At 38.5% G+C, this 20827-nt stretch overlaps 1 protein-coding gene across 4 annotated transcripts in view; it reads left to right on the top strand.

Annotated features, from left to right (window-relative positions):
* The window catches only part of LOC110976863 (serine/threonine-protein kinase DCLK1-like), a 34004-nt gene that overhangs the window by 6028 nt on the left and 7149 nt on the right, over positions 1 to 20827 (top strand). For 3 of the 4 annotated variants that reach the window (XM_022230509.2, XM_022230508.2, XM_022230510.2), the window contains exons 3-7: positions 8140 to 8236; positions 9577 to 9675; positions 11255 to 11397; positions 13385 to 13430; positions 14519 to 14648. In XM_022230509.2, the coding sequence (XP_022086201.2) occupies positions 8140 to 8236; positions 9577 to 9675; positions 11255 to 11397; positions 13385 to 13430; positions 14519 to 14648 (515 nt within the window). The remainder of the gene's footprint in view (positions 1 to 8139; positions 8237 to 9576; positions 9676 to 11254; positions 11398 to 13384; positions 13431 to 14518; positions 14649 to 20827) is intronic. The other variant, XM_022230511.2, reaches the window with a different exon arrangement.

Below are 20827 nucleotides of genomic sequence, written 5' to 3'. Positions count from 1 at the left end.
ATGCTTTGATGCATTTGTAGTGTAAATATCAGGTGAAGACAAACTAGAGCTAAATTCACATTGTTAAATGTAAATCTGAAGATAGCTGTCCATCAGTGCCACATACATGTAGGCAGAACAGTCAGGTAATTGCCATAGAACTTGGATACATTGCTAGACTTTTCATTCCCAGCAAGGAGAAGCTTTGGCGCCATCCTGAGGGCAGACATTTTGAATTCACGTGCCTGTGTATGGAAAGACAGTGAAATACATGTAAGATGGAACAAATTTAGCATGAACATGCAAATACAACATGTAAATGTATGCAAATAAAATGCTAGGGCATTGTATCATTCGTATGATGCATTAAAGGCCACAGCACATTTCATCTGCAGCATACAAGTGCATGCGTTTGCACCATTTACTTGATCTGAGCAAAATGACACGCTCATTATAATGATTGTGCATTTAGGTTTCATTGTATCGGCTTTGTTAACACATTTTTTAGAATCCAGACTTAAATATACATGTACAAATAGCCATACAAAAGCCGCACAAAATGTCAAGCTTTCAACTGGTTTTTGATCAAAGGTAGATGCACCTACATGTAGGCTCTAATAATATGTACATGTACAGTGCTGTGACAATATCACCCATTCCAATTATCTTGGTGTTCAGCCCGGCCAACTTGAATGATTTCTTTCCTGAGTGTGTTAGGAGTAGGAATGTAAACATTTGTCTGAAAGGCAAGCTGGTCATACCAGCTTCTAGTGTGTGCAAGTCCAATGATTAATGGATTTATGACTTTCCAGCCAAAAATTTGGAGGACCTTGTTGACCGATTAAGTTGCCATCAATAATATCTCAATTATTTGTTCAGTTTTGTTTTTTATTGGTGCAATAGAAGGCATGTGCAGTGGTGTTGACTCAGGCCTGGCTCAGATGTCAGTCTTGTTGATTCATGGTGCAGATTGCAGAAATTTGATTTCAAGAGTTCACCACACAGACTTTAAATGTTCTCATTTTCACTCAGTGCTTTCTTTGATCTATTAGTTTTTTTCTTTCTTTGCCTCAGATTTTTTTTTCATTTTTTACAGATAACTATTTTTGGTAATGCTGTAATGTGGTTATGATCATGATGCAGTTAATTCTTAGACTTCAAAGAATTCATTATTTTCTTGACATATTACAAATGGCATTTTCAATCTGTTCTTTACCACACCCTTCAAAACTTTTCCACCTTCATATTTGGCTGTTTTCTTCAGTGTGCTTACAGCTTTTAAAGCATAGCCCTCTGTGGTAAAAAGTTGAGAATAGCATTGTAAACAACTGTGTTGCATAGTATTACAGTACAGTAGCATCATGAACTATCATTTTCAGGTAGGTTTAGGACTTATCGAAATCTGTCAACAGATCATTCACCTGTTTTACCATCATTTATTATTAGAAAATGCCTTGATATGGGCTGTCCTTTATTATTCAGATTTTGTAGTCTCAAGTGGGTGTTTGGACTTACACGTACATGTACATGTATGTGTAACTTAATTGGGCTGAACAGTGGCTATCAGTTGGCTTGAAAGGAGAAAGTAGGAGAACATAAATCACTCAGATTTGTAGCATTTAAAAGAGAGATGTGATGAGATGTGAAATGCACTCACATGTTATGTCATGAGCGGATGCACGTGTGCATGGCTTTTCATGACCACCATCACAAGTTCATGAGTTTTGTCTGATGGCTCTGTGGTCTTATCAAAACCCTCCATGATTCAGGGAGGAGGTTTCTTTTGAAATGCGAAGTAACTGTCATCACTGACACAGCTGTGAATTAGAGCAGGAAAAAGGTCAGGATATTAGCCTCATTTTGGGGGCCTTACAATGCGTGCATTACTGGGCCACATTCATTATGTGCGGTTTGTGCCTTGGGCTTCTGAGACCAGACAGGGATGCAAAGCATATTGACACTGCCGGCTCTGTCTCATCCATGACTCATCCCTTTGTGTTTACATTTTCACCTGAAACTCATAAACGCACTTCATCTCCTGCTTGTCCAGCCCATAGTGACATTTGTTACTCATTTTTATAATGAAATATGGTTAATATCTCACCATCATACACGTTATGACAGGTTTGTTGACAGGATTTATGACGAAACGGCACAAACTTATTAATGGATTTCCACTTCCTTTGGGGTTTATTTGTGCAGGGATGACCCAACTGATATTATTAGAGTGCATGTACTTGATCAAACGTTATTAGGATTATAGCACACCAAAGAAAAACTTTTTGAAGTTTGTGAATCTTGCATACAGACACATGGTTCCCAGATGCCAGACATGAAATAATTTTGATGATGCACATGCACAATACCATTCCTCAGTGAGTGTCACATCAGCAAAAGCAAGTCAGTAATGGTCATAAAAGTCAGTGTTGTTGTAAACGTGTCTGTCAATCTCCAGCATCCTTGTGTAAAAGAATTTGCAGTTTTTCTGCTAGGTTCCTAATCAACCAGAGCCTGTTTGTACTTATCAGAGTATGTTGGATTCAGCAGGTTTCACTTAAGGGCAGTGAGGATTGGGGCTTGCATTCCAATCAACTGAATTCATCCATGTAGGATTCTCGTTTCCCTACGGAAGAAGTTCTCTGCCATTTTCATATTTTTCAGGGAAACTAAGGAATGTGGTTGAGCCCTGTTCAAATAACCCAAGATCTGTTGCCATTGTTTTGGACACAGGGCCAGTGTATTGATTCTGCATTTAATGTAACTGACTGAAATGTATCGCACACGCACCACTAAACGCCGTGCATCGATCGGGCATACAACCTGTGCATCTCATTGACAAGTTCTTGGATCTTGCAGCAGAAAACTCATCACTGAGAAATCCCTCATGAAGCTATTTTTACCACATTGGGACCAAATTTCCAGATGAACAGGACAATTACATCTTCCAAATGATGTTAAATATGATATAGAGGCTTTGCATGGTATCCATCTTGCAGAGCAGTTCTTTTGTTGCACAGCAAAACCTCCTTTTGCATACCCTGTGGAACAAAAGCACTTGCCTGCAAGATGGCAGCCATGCAAACCCTCGATGTTAAAATATTACAGGTTCCAAGTACATTCTTTGAAATGTTTGAGAAATCTAATGATCTGGAAATGTCAAAGTGATTCATGAAGCAGCAGGACAGGACATAGCGTATACTAGTGCAGTGTGAAGAATACGGTGTACATACAGATACAATACAGATGCATCAAGAAATATTTATTTTTGTCATGTTGTGAAGCGATCTCATTAAAAAACTGTAATGAAATTGGTATTATAATTTATAAAGTAAATATATTGAGAAGGAATGTTGCTTGAGGGTGATGATGCATCACTCAGACTACAGTCATGATATGTCCAATGCCCAGAATTGGGTTGTTATAAGTTACTGTCTGAAGTGTAATTGACAAGCACTGCAGGCCAAAAACTACATGGAACGTTAAGCCCTGTTTATTGATTCCAGTTGGACATTCTGCATCTCATTCCACATTGACCACTGCAGAATCTCAGGGAATGCGAGTCAGATGAGCTTGAAGGGACAGAATTCACTATGGAATCCAGGTTGGATTTTGAAATCTGACATTCCTTGAACAAAAATTAGCAGTCAAGAAAAGTAGCCTTTGCAGCTGGCAGTTGTTTCTCATTGGCCGTTGAGACAAGCCTTCTGATATGTGCAGTGATGATACTTTATGCTCTTTGTTTTTTTAGCAAAGCTGGAACCATTCTGGAACTGACAGCAACTACGTGTACATATATATTAATGAAAAACAGTTCTACCCCTGTCCATAGACTTACCAATTCCTTTAAGCATGTTGAGCTGACCTGTTATTTAGTATACTCATTACTTCTGGGTTTGCTCAAAGTACAGTTTGCTGCAGTTTAGTCAGTTTCACTGAAATGTCCAGTCAATATCTATATCTAGATTGTACATACGTGTTGATAATAAAAATCCTTCAGAATGTCGAAGGAAAACATTTACAAAGCGTACCACGTGTAGTCATAAATGCTGTTGTTCATTTGTCATTTTTTTCATGTGCATAAATTGCTACATATATTTTTAATCACGTGAGCAGGATTCTGGTTCTTTTTTTAAAAACCTCATGGTTTTGGTTTTTCAGTAATTAAAGCACTTATCAATTACTCTTAGTGCATAGAATTTAGCAAGGGCTATATGACTTAAATAGAAAAGAATGTACATATGCACTTTGACTGCCCTTCTGATGCATCCCAACAGCTGTCAAGCCCCAAGGATTATCAGGGAATGCAGGAAGTACATGTAAATCACCACAGTCTTCTTAATTGGGCAGATCATATGCAGATATAGGCCTGTCATTGGGAATGCATTAAGTGGCTGCCAGTGCAGTATGCAAGGTAATTTACATGCACATGTACAGTATTGTACACATATTGTACACAACAGAGTACTCATATATTATATGTATGCTACCTAGCAGGTGCTTTGTCCAGAAGAAAATGTTCTGATTACATGAAGTATTGACCCAGGCATCACAAATGCAAGCCATATACACAGGTTGATTTAATTATCATATTCTTATGAAAATAATTACATTTATATGCCTTGGTAGTGCATTGTACACTGAGATCAATGAAGAGTCAAAAATGGGTTCGGCACAGTCAGTCGTTCATGAAAAGTGGATATGTACATGTATTAATTATTTCTACATACATGTACATGTAAGTAATTTAAGGTTTTTTATTTTGTTGTAGCTGTCACACTTGGAAGATGTTAATTGTAGACAGTACAAATAAAGACCAATCCCCATAGTATGTGAATTTGTAAAAGCATATTATCACTTGATATAACTTTTGTCTGAATTTAAGGGAAAGAATTCACAAGATGTTTAAAAATACCACATCAAACTTATGAGCCATGCCCATAAGTAGATGCAAAGAAATGGTGGATTTTGTGTGCACGTGGACAAGTTGTATGCAGGTATTAAGTGTCGTTTTTTTTCCACACACTGCAGTGAAATCATTGCCATGAGCAGGGTGTTAGTTTCAGTGGCCTTTCAGAATCTACTTAAGTCAGTGCACTGAAGCACAGATAGCTGGACCTGCATCTTTGCACTTTGGTCATTCGGTTTACATCCAAACAGGGAGACTGTAGCCCCAGGGGAAACTACAGAAACAAAAAAAATTGCCTTTGACTGTGTGATGTGAATGCAGGCTGTCAAGAAAGCTGAGTAATTTAGCTGACAACTTAGGTATAAAAATAAGTTTTATTATCCTAAAGGTGCCTTTCAAAGCTACAAGAATTTGAATGTTATCATCTAGAAAACATAAAATTTTGTGTTGATGGACTTAAAATTCTCCACATGGATGGCATACGTCTTAATGTTTTATTCCGGGGGGGGAGATTTGTAATCTTAATTTCAGATTTCAATATTTTAAATGGCACGTACTGATGCATGAAGAAAACATGGAATTTAATTTGTTGTTAACCCTGTATTATTTAAGTAAGACTTTTTTTGTTGTAAAGTAAAGCATTTCAAGTGCAAAGTCCTGCTTTAAAATCAAAGGTTCTAAGCAATCTGATATTGTTGTGTTTGTTCCATGGCACCGAAAAAAGAAAATTTAAGGCAGAACATCTTGACTAAATCTGCATTAGATACTGGTACATACATGTATGCATGCATGCATGGCCCTCACCCACAAGGAACCTGTAAGTTGTAGTGTGGATTTCCTGTGGGACCATCGGGTAATTAATGAACACCGCAAGCTGAGTAGAGAGAAGCTTATCCAGCAAGTGATGGATAATGGAGATGCTGGAGGATTGATTGCTGGGAAAGTTTGAAATACATTTGTATTGTATTGTTTCACAGTACTTTCTTATCACTGATCTTAGCATCCTGTTTGTTGCAGCAGGTTTGCAGCAAAGTTAATCTGTCCTTTGGGTCATCGCACTTTCACGCATTGAATGTCTAACTGGACTGAGCCTTTGTTCATTGATGGAGCAAGGCTATTGCCACTTGATAAAGGTCACCTCCAGTAACTCCCCTGAGGAACATCTCATAGGGTACCAGGTACCAGTGCAAAGACCAGTGTTGATTGAGGCATCAATTGCTTCTGTTACACTCACAGATGGTTTGATCAAACTTATTCAATTGAAAACTCCCATCCTGGGATTCCTTGATGACATCTGAGAGAAAAAACACCAAAAACCAAATTAAACCTGCTCAACCTCGCCACCCTCTCCAGATGTCCACAGATATGTAAAGTGCTCAATTGGGTAAGGGTTTGAATCCAGGGGAAAATGGTAGTAAATCTCCCAAGCACGACCGTTCATCAAAGTTGGGGGCTAACAAAAGGCCTCAATGTGTGGCCGAGGGATAGAATTTCATTGACAAGAGGCAGAAAGGGGTTCCCACTTGGTGATTGGTATGGGGGAAAAAAATTGTCTGATGTTACTGATCACTGGAACTCCACCCAAGCTTATCCCCAAGGGGGTGAGCCTTGAAAGCCCCAGAAGAGAGAGATGATCTACCCAATTGGAGGAGTGTCACGATTGGCCTGTTTCTATGATTAATTCTTGAGGGGATGGACGTCCCTGTGTTCTCTGTCCAAATTCTGCACATGCAGTAGCCAGAAAAGTGTGGGTTCCTCTTACATGGGCAATAATGATCGGTTAGTCCTTGGAAGAACTCTGCATTTCTTTGTTTACAAAACACAGTGGTCAGATCCATTCAAATGAACAAAAGTTTCCATCCTCCCAATCAAACAGTGGAATAAATGTAAACAAAACATTAATTTACCTGAGCTGTAATGCATCTTGACAGGAAAAACAAAAATTGCAGCATGTGCATTGCTCACAAAGCAAGTCATTTGTCCAAAACTCAGCAGTGGCCTTTCATTCTGTTGAGACTGTGTACATGTACATGTATGTCCTGAGCGGGTAACTCTGAGTGAGGTGAGTCACCCTGCTCAAGTTGGCCTGAGCAATCAATAAGATCTGTTACAACAAACAATCGGCCATTGCCACCCACCCTATTTTACTCACTCCATCAATATTTATGGCAAATTATCAAGTCAGGAATTCCTCCTGGGGAAAAGGGGGGCATTTCACTTCACCCACCCATCATGATCATCCCTCACAGCCCAACACAAAAGATCCGCAGCCTTTGTTTGCGTGCAAATGATAAATTCCTTGAGGAGGGAGACAATCGTGTAAAAATTGTGATGATGCAGGATCATGGCACGCTTGACCATCTGTCGAGAAAATTTCAATTTCCATGTCTTGTGCTTCTGGACTGTAACTGATAAACTCAGAGATACCGGTTCTCCCCAGTTGCCCTGCCGAACCAATCTCAATTAAGCCCCAAATGTTGTACATGTACGTACCTAAACCCATTTTTTTAATCCATACATAAATCAATTAATATATTGCTCCACTGTTTCCATTAGCAGGGGGTCCCGTGAAACTGGTCCCCCTCATTTGTTTGTTTGCACATATGTGCAGATGTTGCTGGGAGATACCGGTGTAATTTTCTCAAAGCAGTTACCATTCTGCATTGGTGATAAATCATTGTGAGAAAAGAATCAATATATCTGGACTGCTGGGAGGTTTTCTGTGATAATCAAGAGACAAAAAGCACTGAATAGTTCACCCAGAATCTGGGCTCTTGATCTTTTGATCTTAAGCGGGAAAAAAAGTTTGTATTGCCATAGAAATTGATTAACTGGAAGGACGAGTGTCTACTTCTGAGCTGTATATACATAGAGAGAGTTGAAGTGCCAACCTCAGACTCTGGAACCAAAATGGCTGTTCATTATGTGGGCATGATCCACTGCCCACTGAGCAGTACACCATGTACCTACAGTGTTCTAATTGTTCATGTGTACTGATGCTTAATCCACCATTTTGGTTCCAACAATTGAGACACTGATGTCACAACTTCCTCTATAAGCAGCTTTCAAGTCTGCCTGTATAAAGAGGGCTCTCTGGTACATGTAAGTTTCTTTGTTGGCATGTTTCTTGTTGATATGTACATGTAACATGAGATTAGGCCAGAGAACCTCATGCCAAATTGTTACAGATGTGAAAAACTTCAGGGTTGGCATGAAATCTAAAAAACATTTCCTTCGGTTTGTCCTTTTTAAAGATCGCTGGACTTCAAGATTTCTTCAAAGATGATGATGTCTTCATTGCTTATGGCCAGGAACGGTATTCTCATGATGACTTTGACATTGCTGCAGAGGGTAAAGCATACATGTATCTCGTGACTGTGTGTACTGTATAACTATAAGTCACATATGCAATCAAAATGATTGTCAATTTAGGATTTGCACATCTTGTGTGTGTCGTCTGCACAGTTTGTCCTTTTCTTAACTATGTTGACCAACAGAGAGTACCTTACATTTTTAGAGGACTGACCTCATCCAAATAATCTGCCTGTCATCATGTGTCAGGCCAGTGTGTTTATTTTCTGTAGGTGTTCTACTGGGATTGCAATTTGCTCATGAGCTGTAAATGCAATGAGTCATACCCTTGTGTCCTCTAGTTCATCTTTGAATGCATGGGTTCTAAGCAAGAGTTAAAGAGGCATTGAATGCAGTCAAAATCCATCTGGTATAGGAGGAAGAGGAGGAGGGGCTTGATAATGCTTCAGCCCCTCCTTCCACTTACTTCAACCACCCCTTTATGCCACTAATGCCTAGTTATCACAGCTGTGCAATGCATTTCAGTTTGTTCAAGGCATAACATGAAACCAATGATCACAGTCCTGCTTTCCATCTACATGTGTAGCAAAGTGCCAAACTTAGTCCACAGCCAGCTTTTTCAACCTCTCGCTGTATTTTATGCTAACCTTTTTGACACTTTGTTGTGTTGAATACTGCCTTTAAGTTTACTGTATCGGTGCACTTTTAGAGGGTATACAGTACATTCCAGAGGCCCTCATGTGATGTCTGAAAAGTGTAAAATTTTCAGCTGTCAAGCCTGTCATCCATAAGTGTGTGTGTACTTTCCACTCGTGAGCACATGAGACCATTTTAAACATCTATAAATTAATGTCACTCCCTGTCACCCTCCAATGGTGATGCGCTAATGTGGACCAGGGACACCTCTCTAATTACTTGCCCTGGACATGCCTAAGCTTAGTAGACTCTGCAGTGGCAATATCAATGTTAAATTAACCATTCTCACGGCACCTGTCACATTTCTGCTTGAGTGGCATCCAGTAGTGAAATTAAATACCATCTTGTTGGCACTTATTATATTCACATATTGTCCTAGAAGGGGAAACCCTTACGATGTTGTTCTCAGTAGGTCATTACACTTTACATAATTGTGCAAAGGTATAATTAGACCCCCCCTATATACAATTCCACTCTTGTGGGCATTTTTGGAACCTTGTGGCACCTGAATTTTTGTTACCATGGGTTATGGACAACATTTTGATCAGTTTGAAACGATTGATTGTATAAAAAGTATAATTGTAAAGTTTAATCTTTAACCCATTTTCAGGTGTGTTAAAAATAAGTCTTGATGCATTGGCCTTTAAACGTTTTACATCATCTGCCTGCCACTTAATTTGCAGAGTGTAAGATTGTCTCTCCATACCGCAACACAAAGCCCAAACAGCGCGTCATGATGAAGAGCCCTGGTACCCCTCGTCGTGCTTCCTCCCCACGACTAGGTGAGTGACCCGCTTGATTTGAGCCCCTTCAGCTCTACGGCCTGGCCCGAACTACTTGAGAATGACAGGGCAAATCTTGCATGTTTACATCATCAAAGATTAGGCTCAAGCAACAGCAGCTAGTTTCATGTACAAGGGTAATTCCAGAAATTAGGGGTCCATTATTTTTCATGTCCCTGTCACATCTGACGTATGATTTTGTAAGTTCAGAACACATTTTTTAATTTCCAAGAGTGATGAAGTAATGCAAATTACCTGCCAAACAAATAGTAATACAGTAAAATCTCGATAAGTCGAAGCCCATTAAGTCTAAACTCCATTTACCTGGACGTCTTTCTGTATTCCTGACAAAAGAATAGGCCTTTATGTACAATAAACTATCCATAACTCGAAACATCAAGAGATTTGGATGCAGCCATGCACCCTCAAGCACTTTGTACATGTATCACGTGACCCAGCACGGAAACCCTGACCGACTGGCCCACGCACTGCGTTATGCGGTAACAGCCCGATCAAGCAAAGCAAATGAATGAATTCTCAAGACGTAGACACAGGTACCGGTACATAACTTCATTGGTTTATTGTTTATTAATGTACCACATAAAAACATGTTTAATGGTGATGTTTGAGGAAAACTTGCACAGTAGGGATAGCCTAAAATCCACTTCCTGTTCAACTCAGCTGGCAGGCCAACTGCCGTAAGCCAGTAAGGTTGCATGTGCACTGAAGCGTGTAACTTTCGATAACTCGAAAGTCGGATAACTCAAACTTTTTGTCCATTCCCCTGAGTTTTCAAGATGTATTTTTGCGTTGGGGAGATGTTAATGTATATATAACGGGTTTGCCCTTACCCAACGCATATTAATAAGCACTGTATGCTCGGTGCTTGTCCGAGAGCTTGCGAAAAAACCTCACAAGCTTACTCAGGTGGGACTCGAACCCACGACCTCCTGCTTACTAGTGCAGATGTCTTAACCACTCGACCACCGAGCTTGCCGGGGTCGGCTGGCTGGTCCGAGTCAAATGAAGCACCAGGTACCGCGAACTATTTTCAAGATGTATTTTTGCGTTGGGGAGATGTTAATTTATATATAACGGGTTTGCCCTTACCCAACGTATATTAATAAGCACTGTATGCTCACTGCTTGTCCGAGAGCTTGCGAAAAAATTAATTGGGTTCGAGTCCCACCCGAGTAAGCTTGTGAGGTTTTTTGCAAGCTCTCGGACAAGCACTGAGCATACAGTGCTTATTAGTATACGTTGGGTAAGGGCAAACTCGTTATATATAAATTAACATTCCCCTGAGCTTGGACTTATTGAGATTTTACTGTAGTTTGAAATCAATTCCGGTGATATTTCCATGTCAAATAACAAAGGTCAGATGAAACAGGGACAAAAATGAGTCTTGGAAATTTTAAAAATATTTCAGATCCTTACCACAAGAACTAAACCCTCTGTAAGTCTAAGGAGTGAGTAGGAAAGTTGATGGAAACATCATTAGCTCAACAACGGGGATAAATTTAGAGTATGTTACGCATGTAGAAGACAAAGAAATGTTCCGCTGTTTGACTTGTTGCAGCTGCCCGCCCTGAGGTTCCTTTTTACCCATCATCAGCCTCCCCTAAGCCTTCCACTGCCATGCAGCTCAAGCCAGTCATCCCAACAAAGCCTGTATCCCAAAGTGGCGTGAGACCTTCCTCTATGGTGTCATCCAAGTCCAAGGTAAGGCAAAGGAGGCAACCTTTGTGCACTGTGTTTGACTTGACTTAATCCCAGCTGAGCTGTTTGAAACCAAGCTCTGTAGAAACCATGGATTAAGATTAGTGCAAGCCCTTTTTTCAGTTTTTCGGGGTCAAAATATTCAGCAAATTGTATGTCTTTTTAGAGGTAGATTGATGCATTTATAAGAGCTCCTCCCCCTTTAGATGTTCTACTGCTGTTCATCACAGCTACATTACCAAATCCACAACCCAGTTTTGAGATGTTAAAGCGGCCAAACATTGAAACAAACCTTGTTGATATAATGTTTTCCCCCAATTTTGTCAATCATTCATTTTCGTTTTATATATAACTATCTCATGTTAGAAAATCCTATATCCTTTTTTATCCAACCCTGTTGATGTTCTCGTAATTTTGTAGCATAAACTGAAACATATTATTTTTTCCTGTAAAAATAAACAAGCAAAAAGTGTGAATCCTCAAAATCTTTCAATGAAATTCTCCGGAAGACATGTATGAGCCACGAAATCCCACTATAGTACTTTCATTAATAATTCCAGTGCTGGCAATTCCCCAGAAAGCCTTTCATCTTCCATATCTTTCATTTCCGGCACACCCCTATTGATCTGTATGTTATCCCAACATCTGCACGGCACATTCAAGACGACTGCTCTTTTTACCAAAGCATCCCCCCTCATTAATTTCATTGATCTGGCTAGCTTCATAATGTCGGTTTCGTATTACTGGCAAGGTGATATGTCTTCATTCTTGTCATGTGTTATGTATTACAGTCTTCAGATGTTGTTGCACTGAGCCTTAGTGATCATTTTCAACCTGCCCTTTCCATTTTATAGTTTTTTTCTTTTCTAAATTGAATATCAAACAAATTAAACTAAGCATATTGGTTACGTCTCTTCACCGACTGTTAATGGATGAGTAAAACATAAATTGAAAGCAAACTATGTTGTTTTGGGGTTTATTTTGGAGAAGGCTAAAAGGAATTCAGATATTTGGTGTCCTGTGTTTCTTCTGTGACACTTTCCAGAAATAAACAGAAAGATGCAGGCAAAACAAAATGTCTTGAGGAGTCCAAGAAAGCTCATTTGTTCTTGCATTCATATACATGTAGGAAGAAGACAGATTTTGACATTCCAAGATTCCAAGTTCTCTTTCACTTAAATCTAGCTCCATCAGTTAGAATCCATCTTCCTTGTGCCACCCTTACACTGAATTTGAATGAATTTTTAAAACTGTTTTCACGCTACAACATTAGAGATTAGATGAGTCACAAAGCCAGTATTCGTCAATGACATTATGGTGACAGATGTTGGATAATGAAGTAGTGTGAGGTTCAGTACCCAGTATTTACCTCTTTAACGGTAGTTTAACCACTTACCACCTGTGATTGAAGGGCACTAAGAGAACTGTGTTCAGTATGTATTTGAGGGAGTGGTTTGAATTTCAAACACAGTTTACACCCTTTCCCTCTTGGTGTGATACTGCAACAAAAAAGGGATATTGCTCTCAGGAAGTGTGCAAAAAACTGATTACAGAATCCAGCCCGAGCATGAAACTTAATCTAAGGCACAAAAAAGATCTTCAATGTGCCATCAGAGAAGCCACCTTCCACCCCACCCCCCTTTCAGAATAAATAATTTATGCTTTTAAGGTAGGAAACGTATACTGCAACACCCCCCCTTCAAGCTTTGTTGCATTATTTCGGAAAAAATGCTGAGCATTTTAATATATTGATACTATGGCAACAGTGTCTGGAGTCTGGATAAGCCAAAGTTCAAATGAGTCAGAGGTTAGAGTAAGTCTATGGACAAAACAAATCTGAATCAAACCCATGCAGGAGGACATATGCCACTTGAAAATGGCTTGCTGATTAGGAAATGTTACTAGCCACTAGCAAGCGGTAAATGGGACTTGATGTTCTATTCAAACGAACATATTTGAAAATCCAGATTGTTTGTCATTTTGTGCACAGGGTAGCAGACGAGGCTCAGGTACTTCAACGAGCACCACAGGGACAGGTGAGCTTTATGTTCCTAATTCATTTTCTGGATGGGCAGAATATTTAATCTTGAGCATCTGGAAGTCACTGGTACCCATCTGTAATGGTTCTGTCCACGTTAAAGTTTTCTATCAGAGAGAATGGTTGAGGCAGTGGACTTTGCTTATTTTTTTCTGGGGTAACCTGTTATTACACCTTTGAGCACAACAAGAAAATGCGTGACATGTTCACTGTCTGTGAAAGTTGGACCACCCGCGTCACTTAACATGCTTTCTTTTGATGATTCCTGTACATCGTCAAGACAATAACTGAAAATGTATATAGATGAATGCTTTTGAACATTGGTATTGTGTACATGCACATAGATGGTAGGGAAGACTAGTATAGCCATGTGGCGCATGTTGAATAAAGGTTGAGACCAACCAACTTCTGTCAGAATCAGCTGCTGGAACATGTCTAGACATTGTCCTGAGTAATCCACGTCTTGCTCTGGTTAACTTGATTGGCCGATGAGTTCATGCATGGTTAAGCTCGGAGAGTGTATGAGGTTGGCTGTTCTGCCTGAGCAGTCTTTGTCTCTGCAGTACTCATCAGGCCCATAGGCCTTTCTCTGGAGTAGCAGTTTGATGTGAGAAAGATCAATTCAGCTGATTACAGCTGATGGCAGGAAGCCATGACCTGGTTTAGATGTCACATGATGAGGAAAACATCCCAGAAGAAGGTGGCAAAAGGGGAACCCACAAGTTCTCACTGACTGAAAAATTTGGGGCTGTTGAATCAAGAGCAAATATTTACTTAGAAAATGAATCATCTACATGTTATGCTGCTACACAATATGTGAAAATGAACTTGAAATTGTTATCTGCTGTATGGTGCATTTGGGGTTTCTGTGGAACCCATGGATTTGACTCTTGGAATGTAATGGTATTGTTTAAGTCCTTAATTTACTGCATCTTTTTCTATCATGGCATTGTCCTAAGTGAGTAGAAGCAGTTGGCTGGATAGCTCAGATAGTTGAACAATGATGCAGTATTCAGAGTGAACTCAGTATTGCCAGTTACTACCTAAGGTTAATTTGATTTCTGTTTTCTTCCTTTGTTTGCACAGGACAAGAGCCTGACCTATCACCCCATGAAGATGGAGTCGATGACGGAGAGGGCGCCCTGTATCAGAAATATGAGGTGGGACGCGTAATCGGTGACGGCAACTTTGCAGTGGTCAAGGAATGCTTGAACAGGTGAAGTTTTTCCATTGTAAAAGTTACAGTCGAGATGGACTGGGAGTGTTACATTCTTAGGCCAAAGAGTAGCTGAAAGAGTAATCACAATGTTGCAGTGCTAGCTTCTTTATTTAAATCTGTTGAAAAATTTTCTGACACTGCGCCATCATGGTATCAAATCTTAATGTTTTTACTTGATCAGGAATTTGAGGGACTTTGTTCCATAAAATTGGCCCATCTGTTTTTCATTTGTGGGGGCTTTTTATTAACTGTTAACAGCAATATATAGCATGTTGTTTCAAAGAGGAATTCATTAGCCAAAGCAACCTCTTTTGTTTAGTGTTCAGTTCAGCTAGATCAGTGGAAATCTGTGTGATCTCATTAGGGTTCAGATTGCTGATTGATGATGGCCTCAAAAATGGAATGCATTGTCTTAATATACATCATATATATATCAAAACCAAATATTTCAGCTTGAGGAGAGGGAAAATGTGGGTTGTGTTCATGATTGTAGACAAAGAAATTCTGTGATGCCAGCTGTGATGATCATTTACATGAAACAGTTATTTTGATTGGCCTTTTTTATCTCAATTTTATATCTCAATTTAATGAAGTTGTTGAAGCCCTGCCAAGTATTTCATTAAGCCCAAAATGCTGTGATAAACATCAAACTTTATTTCAGTAACAGGATTTAAAAGTAAAATTTTCAAAATAGTTTTACTCGAAGACAAAAACTAGACTGGTTAACTTTGGAGTTCGAAGGTGAAGATCCGTAAGGGAAAAAGTATTAGCATAAATGATATAGACATTTTTTGGAAAAGGTTGAAATTTCTTGTGAAAGCAGGTAATTCAGTTATGTACTTCAGCACTGAGACAGCATTTTATATATTCTAGTTATTATATGGAAAGTTATTTTGTAAAAAAAAGCATTGCTTAACATAATTTATTTGCCAAACAGCATTTAAAAAAAGAGAAGGAAACTTGCCCTGGAAAATTGACATTTGCTTTTTGCAAATTTACAGCATTTGGGCTTTTGTTTATAAGATTTAGTTACCAAAAGCTTGCCCCTTTTGTCCGGAAATATGCCTCTTTTGAAATAGATAGAGAAAGATTACCTCATGAGAAAGTATTACAAAAGTATTGAATGCCTTCAAAAGGAAGTGCTTGAGATCAGAACAATTTTATCCCAAATTCAGTATTTTTAGGTGTACTTGCCAAGTACATAGAGTGTTTGGTCTTTTTGCCTGAAATCTCACCAAGTGGAAAAAACGAATTTAATAACCATTTGCTCTATTTCACCATGCTAGAAACTGACACAAAATGCGCTTGGCAAACTCCCTTCTCATCATTGCATGAGTAGCAGTTTTGAAACTTGTCCATTATTCCAGTGTTGTGCAACAGATGAAATTTATTTTGCCTATTAAACTCCATTATCAGCACAGACCATTTTGCTGTTGTCTGCTGCATGCCACATTTTGAACACCCTTCGTATCTTTGTCCATTGTAAGTTCATTTGCCCTATTTCACGGTGGTTGCACAGTGGTTGCCATTGCTAGCTTTTTTGTGGCTGTATATTTTAAATGTGTGGGGGTTTTTGTTTGTTTTTGTTTTTTTTGCTGTTTGTTGCTAATTTGAGTTTGTATATTTTGTATCAGTTTTGCTACTGCTTTTTTTGTTGTTTTTTTCATTTGTAAGCACATTTTCATTTATTGTATTCTTTGCAAGTCATGTCTCACCTGTTCGATGTGTTGGAGTTAAACCTGCCTTTTGTTAAGATTAACATACAATTATTTATCACTAAAAACAGAGGAGTAAAGTAACAGGAAGTAGACACATCATGAAATGTACATATGTGAAGAAAGTTGTTAGTCCTAAACCTTGGATATGAATTCTTAGAAATATCAGGAAACTAGAAGAATTCAACACGGCATTATTCTGCACATATTTTTATACCATCTCTAGTAAAATTGTGGCATTAAGCCCCAAGTAAAGTAATGGTAGTTAAAGCTCTACAGACTAAGTAAATTTCTTCCTGGGAAGATCATGTGATGGAATGGTATAGTTTGACTCTCTACATTTCTAAATGTTCACCATCGTTTTCATGTGATCAGACCTGCTCAAGACTGAACCAGCTGGTATTCATTTTGATACATCACTAAAATTGGAAGGGACCGTTCACTTTGAATTCCGGAGATTAATTTCCTGTCACTGTATCATATGATAAGGAGCAAGCCGTGCACTAGTCACCCTCTGCAGTTGAAAGTCTTTTTTTCCAATTCTGATCTCAAAAGTTGTGTTAACTGTGTGAAGGGTCAGTGCACCAGATATTAGGTGTAGGTCTCATATATGTGCATTGAATTCAAAGGAATGTCCTTCAATGTCCACTGTACTGATAATGAACATACACTGTCTCGCAAAGATGAGTTTGATATGTGCATTATAACTACTCATGTGCCACCCATGTGATGCTGCACATTTGATTCGGCTGGACACCTCTTTGCACCATCTCAGCACAATAACACAGGCATTTGGCTTAACGTTCCCTGACAACTGGTCGCCCAAATTGTGCCAGCTCGGAATTCCGAACGCGACATCCTCAGGCTATCGAGATCAATCAGGCTCACTTGCCGTTAATAATTGCGGGTGTTTGCCCTCTTATTCGAAACAATCCACTGTGGCGCCATAGTTTGGTTTTTGGGGCTCATATACATAGGTTCTATTGGGGGATTTTTACATCGGACAATAATTGACATTGATAGATCGAAGGACAACAGATGAGACAGGAATATTCTTTGTCATTGATTCATTTATTTGAAATAAGTGCCCTATAGTTAAGTCTCTTGGAAACAGTGAAATGTCACTTCTGAATTGAAGAAATATAATGATTTCTCAAATTTTTTAAGAAAGTGGATTCAACATTTCACTGGAATATATTGTCGACTAATGTTTATGTATAGATTAGGAATATACCAAAAGGAATTTGACTTGCAGAAGTCTTTCATAGTATTTAAAACAAAATTAGTGATGAAAAGTTGTCTATTTATCAGTCATTTGAATACATTTTATTCATGACAGGAGTATTGGCCTTTTTGAGAAGAAAATGAATGAAATACAAATATTTTTGGCTGCTGTTTAAGGATAAGAAGTTGTATAGAAATCGAGAGAAGATTGGCCAGCTTAAAGCATTTATTTTATTTATTGAATTTGACTAGTTGCAATTAAGGAGAATATGAGCAAGTACTGATGCAAATTGCTGTCAGAAGGAAACTAATTTTTTCATTTCTTGAACGTATGGTTTAGCATTTGTAAATATTGTACAAAAAAGGTCAAAAAGTGTTTGCTGTGAGGTCTTTGTGCATTAGTAGTAACAAAAAATATGTGAGATAGGTGAAGCAGGGGTAATCGTCTTAGGTAAACATGTGATGTGCAATATGCATGATATTTGTTTTGGGAATTAAAGATTGCAAATGTCATAGTGTTTTGAGAAATTTCATGGTAATTAGTGGTACATGAAATGGCAACTGATACAACGTGATTGTCTGTTCATTGGCAAATTTCAAAGAATTAGGTTTACAGGTAGAAAACATGCTCAGTCTTATTTATTCAGGATGATTGCATGTATCTGATGTAATTCATATGCATTTTGAAAGTTATGACTTCGAGTTTGAAGTACCATTTGAAGCCATGTTGGTGTGTATTTTTTCATATTGGTAGTCTTTCTTTGAACTCTCTACTGGTTAACTTCAAATTTTATTATCTACTTCACAATGGCAATGCTTGGCTGCATATGCATGTGAAGTGACATTTTTTATTGTAAGAAGAAATATGTACACTCCCATGGGCATTTCAAAGGGGATGGGGCATTGCTTTTAAAAAAGAAAAATAAATAAAAAGCCCCAAAAAAGGAACAGAATAAAAAGGGTACTGCAAGAGCAACATAAGGAGGAAAGTAATGAAAATCCCCTACTCAGAAAAACATATATCAGAACTTACTTGTCTACTTCTGTCTATGGTTTAGCAGTATGTTGGAGATGAGCGCCTTGCCCCCGCTCCTCCTAAAAAACTCCTGCCCCTCCCCTTTGAAAGTTCCTAGTGACACCCATGAACACTCCTGTCATCAGTTCTACATAGTGACACCCGAATGAAGAATTCTTTATTGCTGTATTCATTTTCACAGCAGTTGATTAGAAAAGAATGCCGTATTTTGCATGGTTCATATTTTACATAAAACTAAAGGTAAACAAAATTTATATTGACATCAAGAGCCGTTGGTTTTATTTTGACATACATATATATATCAACCGAAGTAAATTACACTCTGCTATTATGTGAAATCTGAGTTGGTCATCCCAGACCCTATAGGCACTGTTTTGACCCTGTTTATGCACTGAATTGTCTGTTTATGTGGCACTTCTTGAGCAGCTTTTGTTTCAATAAATTGTGCTATGCATGAACCAAGATGAAAGCATGGGCTTTGGTGTTCCTTGTATTTTATTTTTGTTGTTGCTTTGTTGTGTACCTCATGACTGTTACTTTTGATTTCACTTATAATCCCCCCCTCATCTGCCCTCGTTACATCTGCCCTCTTCAAAGGAGACTTATTTTATCCCTGGCATCACGTGACTTCCTGTATAAAAAGCAAGCATGTGGCAAGGTGGATGGAATAGAGATTTTGAAAAAATAATAGCGATGCGGACAAGAGTAATTCCAGACATAAGGGGTCCATTTTTTGTGTCCCTGTCAAATGTGACATGATTTTGTCAGTTCAGAACACATTTTCTAATGTCCATGAGTTATGAATTAGTGCAAATTACCTGCCAAACAAATACTTTGAAATCAATTCTGGTGATATTTCCATGTCAGATGTAACAGGGACAAAAATATGTCACACTTTTGGACCCCTAATTTCTGGAATTACCCACAAACAAAATCAACATGGCAAAAGCAAGTAAATTGGACAAAAGTTCTTTCAGTAGGGCAAGCAAACTTGGATGATATGCTCAACTTTGGGGTAAAATTCTCAGCAGAGAAAATCAACAAGTTGTAAAAAGTCTGAGCAAGTTGCTATAAGCAAATTTGTATTAAGCAAGGGAGATTCTGATAATTCAAATCATGTCCAACCAAAGAGTGCAATATGTTTTTAATGTATGATATACAGCAGCTCAACACAATACAGGTATTGAAAAAATTATGAACCTCCAAAATAGCCTTGGACTTTTCGGGCAAATTAGAGAACAAACACAACATCTAACATATCTACTTGTCAGCAGAGCTACATTCAAGTAAGTCACTGTTTAACCTCAGCCAGTCCTTTTCTGGCAACAAAATTCCTTGCCTGAACAGTTCTAGAATGTAGGAAATCGGACAGATAAACAGGCAGGATACATATAAGTACTAGTTTACAGAGCTGTGGGCGAAGAGATATAGGCTCAAAATTGAAAGTGGGTTAATGCAATTTGCATTGCTTAACCTTTGCAAAGGAGTCAAAGAAGTGGCAGCTGACACAAATGCCTTTATAATGTTTGCCTCGTCATAATTATGTTCTGTCTGAAGAAAACTCATCCTTGACTTGTTTACATTATCTCCATTAATGAACGTTTTGAAATGTCTTGCAGTAATTTGTCCAAGTGATAAAACTTGCCCAGGAAATTTCTTATCAAGTTAATCACACAAAATATGTCTTCACAAACCCTGGTTAAGGGGCCAAAATGCCATGTGATCACTAGTACTAGGTTGCACTTAGCTGGAATAGCATATGAATTTGACCTTTACTGAATACTGCATGGCAAGAATCAGTAATCAACACAACACTCACCAACACATTGCCACTTTACAGGGTAACTCACTGATTCTGCAGCCCATTTAATATTTAACTTTGATTTCATATTAGCTGCAATGGATGACTTGTATAGCACCTGAAATTGCTTTCCAGACAGGAAGGACAAATTCCCAGACAGACAAATTAAATCAAGCCAGAGTTATTGAATTGAATGAACATGTATATATATTAATTTGGAATGAAAACCTTTGTCGTCATATTTCTAACAGTTCGAATGAATTGAATCAAAAAAGTCAAAGTTAATTTAGAAGGAAGGAATGTGTGACTCAGATATTGAATTATGTTATAACAAGATACAGAATATCTGTACTCATTATAGGGCACTCATGTCCCCTAATGAGTGAATTGACTAATGAGA

The sequence above is a fragment of the Acanthaster planci genome, linkage group LG02 (genome assembly GCF_054643075.1).
Source record: "Acanthaster planci isolate LZ-2023a linkage group LG02, COTS_SCS, whole genome shotgun sequence".
In the NCBI taxonomy this organism is placed as follows: Eukaryota; Metazoa; Echinodermata; class Asteroidea; order Valvatida; family Acanthasteridae; genus Acanthaster; species Acanthaster planci.
Note: the sequence above shows the minus strand (reverse complement) of the source record. Positions and strands in the feature narration are given on the sequence as shown.